The 12,725-nt window shown below is 59.5% G+C and overlaps 1 protein-coding gene across 1 annotated transcript in view; it reads right to left on the minus strand.

The window, feature by feature from the left end:
- Window positions 1–4,717: 4,717 nt before the first annotated feature.
- Window positions 4,718–12,725, minus strand: part of LOC122547319 (tau-tubulin kinase 1-like) — a 226,303-nt gene continuing 218,295 nt past the window's right edge. Inside the window, exons 9-10 of the mRNA XM_087976604.1 lie at window positions 7,448–7,664; window positions 4,718–4,876 (exon numbers count right to left, since the gene is read on the minus strand). Of these exons, the coding sequence (XP_087832730.1) occupies window positions 4,718–4,876; window positions 7,448–7,664 (376 nt within the window). The remainder of the gene's footprint in view (window positions 4,877–7,447; window positions 7,665–12,725) is intronic.

Below are 12,725 nucleotides of genomic sequence, written 5' to 3' on the forward strand. Positions count from 1 at the left end.
GAAACAGAAGAGGGGGGGAAACAGAGGAGGGGAGGAAACAGAGGAGGGGGGGAAACAGAGGAGGGGGGAAACAGAGGAGGGGGGAAGCAGGGGGGGGGGGAAAACAGAGGAGGGGGGGAAGCAGGGGGGGGGGAAGCAGTGGGGGGGGAAGCAGAGGGGGGGAAGCAGAGGGGGGGAAGCAGAGGGGGGGGAAAGCAGAGGGGGGGGGAAGCAGAGGAGGGGGAAGCAGAGGAGGGGGAAGCAGAGGAGGGGGAAGCAGAGGAGGGGGAAAGCAGAGGAGGGGGGGTGAGCAGAGGAGGGGGGGTGAGCAGAGGAGGAGGGGGGGTGAGCAGAGGAGGGGGGTGAGCAGAGGAGGGGGGTGAGCAGAGGAGGGGGGTGAGCAGAGGAGGGGGTGAGCAGAGGAGGGGGTGAGCAGAGGAGGGGGGGAGGCAGAGGAGGGGGGGAAGCAGAGGAGGGGGGAAGCAGAGGAGGGGGGGTGAGCAGAGGAGGGGGGGAAAGCGGAGGAGGGGGGTGAGCAGAGGAGGGGGGGAGCAGAGGAGGGGGGGAGCAGAGGAGGGGGGGGAGCAGAGGAGGGGGGGGAGCAGAGGAGGGGGGAGCAGAGGAGGGGGGGGAAGCAGAGGAGGGGGGGGAAGCAGAGGAGGGGGGAAGCAGAGGGGGGGGGGGAAGCAGAGGAGGGGGGAGGGAAACAGAAGAGGGGGGGAAACAGAAGAGGGGGGGGAAACAGAGGAGGGGGGGAAACAGAGGAGGGGGGAAGCAGGGGGGGGGAAACAGAGGAGGGGGGAAACAGAGGAGGGGGGAAGCAGGGGGGGGGAAGCAGGGGGGGGGAAGCAGAGGGGGGGGAAAGCAGAGGAGGGGGGAAGCAGAGGAGGGGAAGCAGAGGAGGGGGGGGTGAGCAGAGGAGGGGGGGGTGAGCAGAGGAGGGGGGTGAGCAGAGGAGGGGGGGTGAGCAGAGGAGGGGGGGAGCAGAGGAGGGGGGGAGCAGAGGAGGGGGGGAGCAGAGGAGGGGGGGAGCAGAGGAGGGGGGGAGCAGAGGAGGGGGGGAGCAGAGGAGGGGGGGAGCAGAGGAGGGGGGGAGCAGAGGAGGGGGGTGAGGCAGAGGAGGGGGGAAGCAGAGGAGGGGGGAAGCAGAGGAGGGGGTAAAGCAGAGGAGGGGGGGAAAGCGGAGGGGGGGAAAGCGGAGGGGGGAAAGCGGAGGGGGGGGGAAAGCGGAGGGGGGGGAAAGGAGGGGGGGGAAAGGAGGGGGGGGGGAAGGAGGGGGGGGGAAAGGAGGGGGGGGAGAAAGCAGAGGGGGGGGAAAGCAGAGGGGGTGGGAAAGCGGAGGGGGGGGGAAAGCAGAGGGGGGGGAAAGCAGAGGGGGGGGGAAAGCAGAGGGGGGGAAAGCAGAGGGGGGGGAAAGCAGAGGGGGGGAAAGCAGAGGGGGGGGAAAGCAGAGGGGGGGAAAGCAGAGGGGGGGGAAAGCAGAGGGGGGGAAAGCAGAGGGGGGGAAAGCAGAGGGGGGAAAGCAGAGGGGGGAAAGCAGAGGGGGGGGAAGCAGGGGAGGGTGGGGGGGAAGCAGGGGAGGGTGGGGGGGAAGCAGGGGAGGGTGGGGGGGAAGCAGGGGAGGGTGGGGGGGGGAAGCAGGGGAGGGTGGGGGGGAAGCAGGGGGAGGGTGGGGGGTGAAGCAGGGGAGGGTGGGGGGTGAAGCAGGGGAGGGTGGGGGGTGAAGCAGGGGAGGGTGGGGGGGGAAGCAGGGGAGGGTGGGGGGGAAGCAGGGGAGGGTGGGGGGGGGAAGCAGGGGAGGGTGGGGGGGGGAAGCAGGGGAGGGTGGGGAGGGGAAGCAGGGGTGGGTGGGGAGGGGAAGCAGGGGAGGGTGGGGAGGGGAAGCAGAGGAGGGTGGGGAGGGGAAGCAGAGGAGGGTGGGGAGGGGAAGCAGAGGAGGGTGGGGAGGGGAAGCAGAGGAGGGTGGGGAGGGGTGCGGGTGGGGGTGGAAGAGAGGCCGAGGAGAGGGGGGTAAGGCCAAGGAGAGGGGGCAGGCAGAGGAGGAGGGGGGAGGCAGAGGAGAGGGGGGTGGCTGAGGAGAGGGGGGTGGCTGAGGAGGGGGGAGGCCATGGAGAGAGAAAAACCAGGAAATGATCAGCAGTGTTCGTCTAACCTCAGTGAGTTGGGGGGGGGGGGGGCACTACTGGAAGTGACTCCAAGGGACTAATCTTCATTTGGAGTGGCAGAGATTAATCACAAACAGCCAACACAGTTTTTCTGAAGGGCAGGTCATCTCTGAGCATTTTCCCAGAGGTCACCAAACATGTACATGAGGACAACACTTCTGAAGTGGTCGACTTGGACTTCAGGAAGACCCTGCTCAGGACCCAAGGAAATTGGGCAAATCTGATCTAGAATTGGCTGTCAAAAAGCAGAGAGTGATGACAAAACCAGAAACGTCTAGAAAAGCTCAGCCAGGTCTAGCAGCATTTGTGAAGAGAAATCAGAGTTACCGTTTCAGGTCCAGTGACCCTGCCTGAGAACCTGATGCTGCCAGACCTGCTGAGCTTTGCCAGCAACGACTGGTTGTTGTTTCTGATTTACAATATCCACAGTTCTTTCAGCTTTTATTTAGCAGAGGGTGATGGTCAAGGGCTATGCTTGTGACTGGAAGGTTGTGTCCAGTGGGGTCCCACAGGGTTCAGTCTTGGGACCCTTGCTGTTTGTGGTTTTATATAATGATTTAAATATAGGAGGATTCTTCAGTAAGTTTGCAGATAATACAAAAATTAGCAGTGTGGTAAATATTGAGGATGACGGGGATTGAAACAGGCTGCTGAGATGGACTGCTCAGTGGCAAATAGAAACCAATCTGGATAAATTCAAGGAGATGCACTTTAACAGGACAAACAAGGCAAGGGAATACACGACAGATAGGAGGACCCTGGGAAGTACTGGTGGACCAGAGGGGCCTAGGTGTGTATGGACACTGGCCCCTTAGGGTTTCAGGACAGTGCATAAAGTGGTGACTTGTCTTTCTGAGCTCAAGAGCAGGGAGGTGAGGCTGGATCTGAAGAAAGTGTCGGTTAGGCCACAGGGAGAGGAATGTGTGCAGTTCTGGAATCCACATTCTGGGAGGGGTGTGTTCACACTGGAGAGTAGGTAGAGGGAGATTTCCCAGGATGTTGCCTGGGCTGGACAGTTTCAGTGATGGAGAGAGATTGGACAGATTGGGTGTGTTTTCCTGAGGGCGGAGGAGTCTGAGAGAGGAACAGGATAGAGACGTGTAAAACTCTGAAGGACAGAAGTGGGGAAGACGGAAAGACTAATGATCAATAGGCACAGATTTAACATAAGGTGCAGGGGGGTTTAAAAGTGATAGAATCATTAAATCCCGACAGTGTAGAAGCAGGCCATTCGGCCCGTCGAGTCCACACTGACCCTCTGAAGAGATTTCCACCCAGACCCATTCCCTGACCGTATCCTTGTAACCCTGCATTTCCTACAGCTAACCAACCTAACCTGCACATCTCTGGACATTACAGGTAATTTCTCATGGCCAAATCACCTGACCTGCACGTCTTTAGATTATGGGAGGAAACCAGAGCACCTGGAGGAAACCCACGCAGACACGGGGAGAATGTGCAAACTCCACACAGTCAGTCACCTGAGGCTGGAATCGAACCCAGGTCCCTTGGTTGCTGTGAGGCAGCAGTGCTAACCACTGAGCCAGTGAGGAGAATCATTTCACCCAGAGGGTGTTGGAAAGCTGAAATTCACTGCCTGTCAGGTGGGAGAGACAGAAACTGTCATCACAACAGAGCAGTATTTCGATGTACACTTGTGATACCATAGGCAGACAAGGGTACAGGTCCAGTGCTTGGAAACAGGATTAGAGCAGTTAGCTGGCTGCTGGTGACAGGCACTAATGTGATGGGCTGAATGTGCCCAGTATAACCCTCATTCCTGATGAAGAGCTGCTCTCCTGCCCCTCAGATGCTGCCTGACCCTGCTGTGCTGTTCCAGCATCACACACTCGACTGTAATCTGCAGCATCTGCCCTCCTCACTTTCTCCAAGTATAACCTCGGTACTTTTCTGTGTGTCATTTTCCGTTGTGAGAAAGGAGCTGATGAGGAGTTTTTCCTCAGGATGTGCTGGCCATGCAGCCTAACCTTCTGGGACTCAGGCATGATCCTCTGCATCTCCAACCCTCTGCAAGCTGACCCTCCTTGTTTGTTGTTCTTGCCAAACTGGATAATTGCACATTTTCCCATGAAGTGCTCCATTTGCCACATCGTTGTCCACCCTCCCAGGCTCTCTCTGTTTAATCTGGGATGTACGTTTGACCAACAGCTCCAGAACTGTCCTTGATCTGAGGGCTGGCTGGGGGCATTTCAAGAGGGCAGTTAGGAGTTACCCACATTGCTGTGGGTTTGGAGTCACAAGGAGGCTAGACCACAGAAGGAAGGCAGATTTCATTTCCCAAAGGACAATACTGGAGCAAAAAGGCTTCTCCAACAATCAACGATAGCTCTGTGGCGTTGGATACACAGACTACCTACTAATTTCACTTTTTAACCAAGAGGACATTTCATGCAGACTACCTCCAAATCCTTGTACCCAGCTCCCACAGCCAGACCCACACATACACACACACCTCCCGAAACACGAGCACTCAGCTCTCTATCAACACTTCCCTGAGCTGGGCCACAAACTGCTCCAAGCTGCACACTCGCTGAAAACTCTTCAAGACCTGCTCACCGTTTCTCCACGCCGTCTCCGCGAGCGTCAGCCGTGGAAAGCCTGTCTGACTCTGGGCTGTTGACCCGCCGATACCTCAGTGATGGCTGCCGCTCAGGCCCTGGGGAGCTGGGACACGGCCCTCTGCTCAGCTCTTCATCCAACATACACTGCGTCTGTACCGACAGAGACATGGCACAGTTAATTCAACTACTCCTACTGGGACACACCGACTGCACCTACATCAGTCAGTGTTACTGTTCCCAGCGCCTCACATTGTCACTCTAACCCCATTCCCCCCCCGCCTCCCAGTGCGCTCTGTTACTGACTGTATCTCTACTGACGTTAATCCAGCTCCCTCACACTCTCATTCAGTAACCCCTCTCCCCTCCCCAGTGCCCTGTGTTACTGACTGTATCTCTACTGACGTTAATCCAGCTCCCTCACACTGTCACTCAGCAACCCCTGTCCCTCCCAGTGTCCTGTGTTACTGACTGTATCTCTACTGACGTTAATCCAGCTCCCTCACACTGTCACTCAGCAACCCCTCTCCCTCCCAGTGTCCTGTGTTACTGACTGTATCTCTACTGACGTTAATCCAGCTCCCTCACACTCAGTAACCCCTATCCCCCCCAGTGCCCTATGTTACTGACTGTATCTCTACTGATGTTAATCCAACTCCCTCACACTGTCACTCAGTAACCCCTCTCCCCCCCAGCGCCCTGTGTCACTGACTGTATCTCTGCTGATGTTAATCCAGTTCCTTCACACTGTCACTCAGTAACCCCTCTCCCTCCCAGCACCCCGTGTTACTGACTGTATCTCTGCTGATGTTAATCCAGCTCCCTAACACTGTCACTCAGTAACCCCTCTCCCTCCCAGTGCCCTGTGTTACTGACTGTATCACTGCTGATGTTAATCCAGTTCCTTCACACTGTCACTCAGTAACCCCTCTCCCTCCCAGTGCCCTGTGTCACTGACTGTATCTCTGCTGATGTTAATCCAGCTCCCTCACACAGTCACTCAGTAACCCCTGTCCCTCCCAGCGCCCTGTGTTACTGACTGTATCTCTGCTGATGTTTATCCAGCTCCCTAACACTGTCACTCAGTAACCCCTCTCCCCCCCAGCGCCCTGTGTTACTGACTGTATCACTGCTGATGTTTATCCAGCTCCCTCACACTGTCACTCAGTAACCCCTCTCCCTCCCAGTGCCCTGTGTTACTGACTGTATCTCTGCTGATGTTAATCCAGCTCCCTCACACAGTCACTCAGTAACCCCTCTTCCTCCCAGGGCCCTGTGTTACTGACTGTATCTCTGCTGATGTTAATCCAGCTCCCTCACACAGTCACTCAGTGGAATCTCTTGCATGTTCACTGACATCCCCTCACCCACCAGCTGTTTTTGCTGCTGCTATCTTTCGGTTTATATCCTTGTTTGGACTCTCAGCACCCCCTCCTCACCCCTGCTCTGCTCTCTGTTATAGCAGCCACCCCCGATACCATCCCCATCTCTCCAGCAGCCATCCCCTCCCTGACCGCACTAACCCCAGAGTTATGCAGTCATCCTGAACGACTCTGTGATTATTAGGGTCAGGGAAACAGACCCTTCGCCTCAACCAATCCATGCGGACCATGTTCCCAAACTAAATGAGTCCCACTTGCCTGCTCCTGGTCCATTTCCCTCCAATTTACTAACATCCTTCCGACAGCAGGATGGCCAGAACTGGGCACCATTGCACCGTCTGCTGTCCCCCAGCATGTCCCCTTCCCCCGTCCCCACGGACACATCACCCATCAACCCACCCCCACCCCCAGCATGTCCCCTTCCCCCGTCCCCACGGACACATCACCCATCACCCCACCCCCACCGACAACCCCCACCCCCAGCATGTCCCCTTCCCCAGTCCCCACGGACACATCATCCATCACCCCACCCCCACCATGTCCCTTCCCTCAGACACATCACCCATCACCCCACCCCCACCCCCACCCCCACCCCCACCGACAACCCCCACCCCCAGCATGTCCCCTTCCCCCGTCCCCACGGACACATCACGCCACCCCCACCCCCACCCCCACCGACAACCCCCACCCCCAGCATGTCCCCTTCCCCCGTCCCCACGGACACATCACCCATCACCCCACCCCCAACCCCAGCATGTCCCCTTCCCCCGTCCCCACGGACACATCACCCATCACCCCACCCCCCAGCCCCAGCATGTCCCCTTCCCCCGTCCCCATGGACACATCACCCATCACCCCACCCCCCAGCCCCAGTATGTCCCCTTCCCCCGTCCCCACGGACACATCACCCATCACCCCACCCCCCAGTCCCAGCATGTCCCCTTCCCCCGTACCCACAGACACATCACCCATCACCCCACCCCTACACCCAGCATGTCCCCTTCCCCCGTACCCACAGACACATCACCCATCACCCTACCCCCACCCCCAGCATGTCCCCTTCCCCCGTCCCTACAGACATGTCACCTATCACCACCCCCCACCATGTTCCCTTCCCCCGTCCCCATAGACGTCACCACCCCACTCCCCAGCATGTCCCTTTCCCCGCAGACACAACACCCCACACCCACTTCCCCCGTCACCACAGACATGACACCCATCTCCCACACCTGTCTTTCCCCTGGCAGTCACCTACCTCTCCCCACCCCTGACATAAGCACCCCCCCACCCCCAGTTCCTCCACCACCCTGTCCCTGTTCCCCTCCCCCTCCCCAACCGTTACCTTGCTGATACTGATTCGCAGTTTGTTCCTGTTAATGTCCGTCTCATCCCAGCCCTCGGTTTCGAAGACCAGGTTGGGTGGGACTGCACTGCTGTCGGCTGGTTTTCCGGGTAACATCGGGGGAGCATTCTCCTGGTCACTCAGATGCTCATCCTGTAGGACATCATCCGTGTTCTCGCGGAGCACGTCACCCGGTACGGGGGTCACGTTAATTACCCTGGAACAGAAGAGGTTACCAGCTGCTGCTCAGCTTGGGGCACCACACCACACTGCCTGGAGCGCACGGGGGGATGGGCAGGCCCGATATGGGAGTGAGCGACCGGGAGAGGGGGGGGGGGGGGGGGGAAGGGCAGACCGGGGACCAGGAGGGGCAGGGAATCGGGTGGGGGGAGGAGCAGACAATGGGAGCAGGGTGGGGGGGAAAGACACTGGGCGGGGGATGGGGGGGGGGGGGAACAGAGACTGGGTGGGGGGGTGGAGAATGAAGATTGGGGGGGGGGACAGAGACTGAGGCAGGGGATAGAGACTGAAGGGGGGGGAAACAGAGACTGAGAGACGGGGGGACATAGACTGAGAGACGGGGGGGGGAACAGAGATTGAGAGACGGGGGGGGACAGGGACTGAGAGACGGGGGAACAGAGACTGAGAGACAGGGGGGGAACAGAGACTGAGAGACGGGGGAACAGAGACTGAGAGACGGGGGAACAGAGACTGAGAGACGGGGGAACAGAGACTGAGAGACGGGGGAACAGAGACTGAGAGACGGGGGAACAGAGACTGAGAGACGGGGGAACAGAGACTGAGAGACGGGGGAACAGAGACTGAGAGACGGGGGAACAGAGACTGAGAGACGGGGGAACAGAGACTGAGAGACGGGGGAACAGAGACTGAGAGACGGGGGAACAGAGACTGAGAGACGGGGGAACAGAGACTGAGAGACGGGGGAACAGAGACTGAGAGATGGGGGAACAGAGACTGAGAGACGGGGGGGGAAACAGAGACTGAGAGACGGGGGGGGGAAACAGAGACTGAGAGACGGGGGGGGGAAACAGAGACTGAGAGACGGGGGGGGGGAACAGAGACTGAGAGACGGGGGGGGAACAGAGACTGAGAGACAGGGGGGGGAACAGAGACTGAGAGACGGGGGAACAGAGACTGAGAGACGGGGGGGGGGAACAGAGACTGAGAGACGGGGGGGGGGGGACAGAGACTGAGAGACGGGGGAACAGAGACTGAGAGACGGGGGAACAGAGACTGAGAGATGGGGGAACAGAGACTGAGAGATGGCGGGGGGGACAGAGACTGAGAGACGGGGGAACAGAGACTGAGAGACGGGGGGGGGGACAGAGACTGAGAGACGGGGGAACAGAGACTGAGAGACGGGGGGGGGGACAGAGACTGAGAGACGGGGGGGGGGACAGAGACTGAGAGACGGGGGAACAGAGACTGAGAGACGGGGGGGGGGACAGAGACTGAGAGACGGGGGAACAGAGACTGAGAGACGGGGGAACAGAGACTGAGAGACGGGGGGACAGAGACTGAGAGACGGGGGAACAGAGACTGAGAGACGGGGGAACAGAGACTGAGAGACGGGGGAACAGAGACTGAGAGACGGGGGAACAGAGATTGAGAGACGGGGGAACAGAGACTGAGAGACGGGGGAACAGAGACTGAGAGACGGGGGAACAGAGACTGAGAGACGGGGGAAGAGAGACTGAGAGACGGGGGAAGAGAGACTGAGAGACGGGGGAACAGAGACTGAGAGATGGGGGTACAGAGACTGAGAGACGGGGGAACAGAGACTGAGAGACGGGGGGAACAGAGACTGAGAGACGGTGGGGACAGAGACTGAGAGACGGGGGAACAGAGACTGAGAGACGGGGGAACAGAGAGTGAGAGACGGGGGAACAGAGAGTGAGAGACGGGGGAACAGAGACTGAGAGACGGGGGACTAGAGACTGAGAGACGGGGGAAAAGAGACTGAGAGACGGGGGAACAGAGACTGAGAGACGGGGGAACAGAGACTGAGAGACGGGGGAAGAGAGACTGAGAGACGGGGGAAGAGAGACTGAGAGACGGGGGGACAGAGACTGAGAGACGGGGGGACAGAGACTGAGAGACGGGGGGACAGAGACTGAGAGACGGGGGGGAACAGAGACTGAGAGACGGCGGGGGGGACAGAGACTGAGAGACGGGGGGGGACAGAGACTGAGAGACGGGGGAACAGAGACTGAGAGACGGGGGAACAGAGACTGAGAGACGGGGGAACAGAGACTGAGAGACGGGGGGGGACAGAGACTGAGAGACGGGCAAACAGAGACTGAGAGACGGGGGAAGAGAGACTGAGAGACGGCGGGGGGGACAGAGACTGAGAGACGGGGGGGGACAGAGACTGAGAGACGGGGGGGAACAGAGACTGAGAGACGGGGGAACAGAGACTGAGAGACGGGGGAACAGAGACTGAGAGACGGGGGAAGAGAGACTGAGAGACGGCGGGGGGGACAGAGACTGAGAGACGGGGGGGGACAGAGACTGAGAGACGGGGGGGAACAGAGACTGAGAGACGGGGGAACAGAGACTGAGAGACGGGCAAACAGAGACTGAGAGACGGGGGAAGAGAGACTGAGAGACGGCGGGGGGGACAGAGACTGAGAGACGGGGGGGGACAGAGACTGAGAGACGGGGGGGAACAGAGACTGAGAGACGGGGGTACAGAGACTGAGAGATGGGGGTACAGAGACTGAGAGACGGGGGAACAGAGACTGAGAGACGGGGGGAACAGAGACTGAGAGACGGGGGGAACAGAGACTGAGAGACGGGGGGAACAGAGACTGAGAGACGGGGGAACAGAGACTGAGAGACGGGGGAACAGAGAGTGAGAGACGGGGGAACAGAGACTGAGAGACGGGGGACTAGAGACTGAGAGACGGGGGAAAAGAGACTGAGAGACGGGGGAAAAGAGACTGAGAGACGGGGGAACAGAGACTGAGAGACGGGGGAACAGATATTGACAGACGGGGGAACAGAGACTGAGAGACGGGGGAAAAGAGACTGAGAGACGGGGGGACAGAGACTGAGAGACGGGGGGACAGAGACTGAGAGACGGGGGAACAGAGACTGAGAGACGGGGGAACAGAGATTGAGAGACGGGGGAACAGAGACCGAGAGACGGGGGAACAGAGACTGAGAGACGGGGGAACAGAGACTGAGAGACGGGGGAAGAGAGACTGAGAGACGGGGGAAGAGAGACTGAGAGACGGGGGACTAGAGACTGAGAGACGGGGGAAAAGAGACTAAGAGACGGGGGGACAGAGACTGAGAGACGGGGGGACAGAGACTGAGAGACGGTGGGGGACAGAGACTGAGAGACGGGGGGGGACAGAGACTGAGAGACGGGGGGACAGAGACTGAGAGACGGGGGAACAGAGACTGAGAGACGGGGGAACAGAGACTGAGAGACGGGGAACAGAGACTGAGAGACGGGGGGAACAGAGACTGAGAGACGGGGGGGACAGAGACTGAGAGACGGGGGAACAGAGACTGAGAGACGGGGGAACAGAGACTGAGAGACGGGGGAACAGAGACTGAGAGACGGGGGAACAGAGACTGAGAGACGGGGGAACAGAGACTGAGAGACGGGGGAACAGAGACTGAGAGACGGGGGAACAGAGACTGAGAGACGGGGGAACAGAGACTGAGAGACGGGGGGGAACATAGAGTGAGAGACGGGGGGGAACAGAGACTGAGAGACGGGGGGGACAGAGACTGAGAGACGGGGGACAGAGACTGAGAGACGGGGGACAGAGACTGAGAGACGGGGGGGACAGAGACTGAGAGACGGGGGGACAGAGACTGAGAGACGGGGGACAGAGACTGAGAGACGGGGGGGACAGAGACTGAGAGACGGGGGGGAACAGAGACTGAGAGACGAGGTGGGGAAAGAGAATGAGAGACGGGGGACAGAGACTGAGAGACGGGGGGACAGAGACTGAGAGACGGGGGGGAACAGAGACTGAGAGACGGGGGGGAACAGAGACTGAGAGACGGGGAACAGAGACTGAGAGACGGGGGACAGAGACTGAGAGACGGGGGGACAGAGACTGAGAGACGGGGGAACAGAGACTGAGAGACGGGGGGGGACAGAGACTGAGAGACGGGGGAACATAGATTGAGAGACGGGGGGGGACAGAGACTGAGAGACGGGGGAACAGAGACTGAGAGACGGGGGAACAGAGACTGAGAGACGGGGTACAGAGACTGAGAGACGGGGGAACAGAGACTGAGAGACGGGGGAACAGAGACTGAGAGACGGGGGAACAGAGACTGAGAGACGGGGGAACAGAGACTGAGAGACGGGGGGGAACAGAGACTGAGAGACGGGGGAACAGAGACTGAGAGACGGGGGAACAGAGACTGAGAGACGGGGGAACAGAGACTGAGAGACGGGGGAACAGAGACTGAGAGACGGGGGGGAACAGAGACTGAGAGACGGGGGAACAGAGACTGAGAGACGGGGGAACAGAGACTGAGAGACGGGGGAACAGAGACTGAGAGACGGGGGAACAGAGACTGAGAGACGGGGGGGAACAGAGACTGAGAGACGGGGGGGAACAGAGACTGAGAGACGGGGTGGGGAAAGAGACTGAGAGACGGGGGAACAGAGGCTGAGAGACAGGGGGACAGAGACTGAGAGACGGGGGGACAGAGACTGAGAGACGGGGGGACAGAGACTGAGAGACGGGAGGGGGACAGAGACTGAGAGACGGGGGGGAACAGAGACTGAGAGACGGGGTAACAGAGACTGAGACGGGGGAACAGAGACTGAGAGACGGGGGAACAGAGACTGAGAGACGGGGGAACAGAGACTGAGAGACGGGGGAACAGAGACTGAGAGACGGGGGAACAGAGACTGAGAGACGGGGGGGAACAGAGACTGAGAGACGGGGGAACAGAGACTGAGAGACGGACGGAGAAAAGAGACTGAGAGACGGGGGAACAGAGACTGAGACGGGGGAACAGAGACTGAGAGACGGGGGTACAGAGACTGAGAGACGGGGGTACAGAGACTGAGAGACGGGGGTACAGAGACTGAGAGACGGGGGTACAGAGACTGAGAGACGGGGGAACAGAGACTGAGAGACGGGGGGACAGAGACTGAGAGACGGGGGGGAACAGAGACTGAGAGACGGGGGGACAGAGACTGAGAGACGGGGGACAGAGACTGAGAGACGGGGGGACAGAGACTGAGAGACGGGGGAACAGAGACTGAGAGACGGGG

Source organism: Chiloscyllium plagiosum, unplaced genomic scaffold, assembly GCF_037043375.1.
Source record: "Chiloscyllium plagiosum isolate Xiang-an unplaced genomic scaffold, Cpla_swu_hap1 HiC_scaffold_3, whole genome shotgun sequence".
Classification (NCBI taxonomy): Eukaryota; Metazoa; Chordata; class Chondrichthyes; order Orectolobiformes; family Hemiscylliidae; genus Chiloscyllium; species Chiloscyllium plagiosum.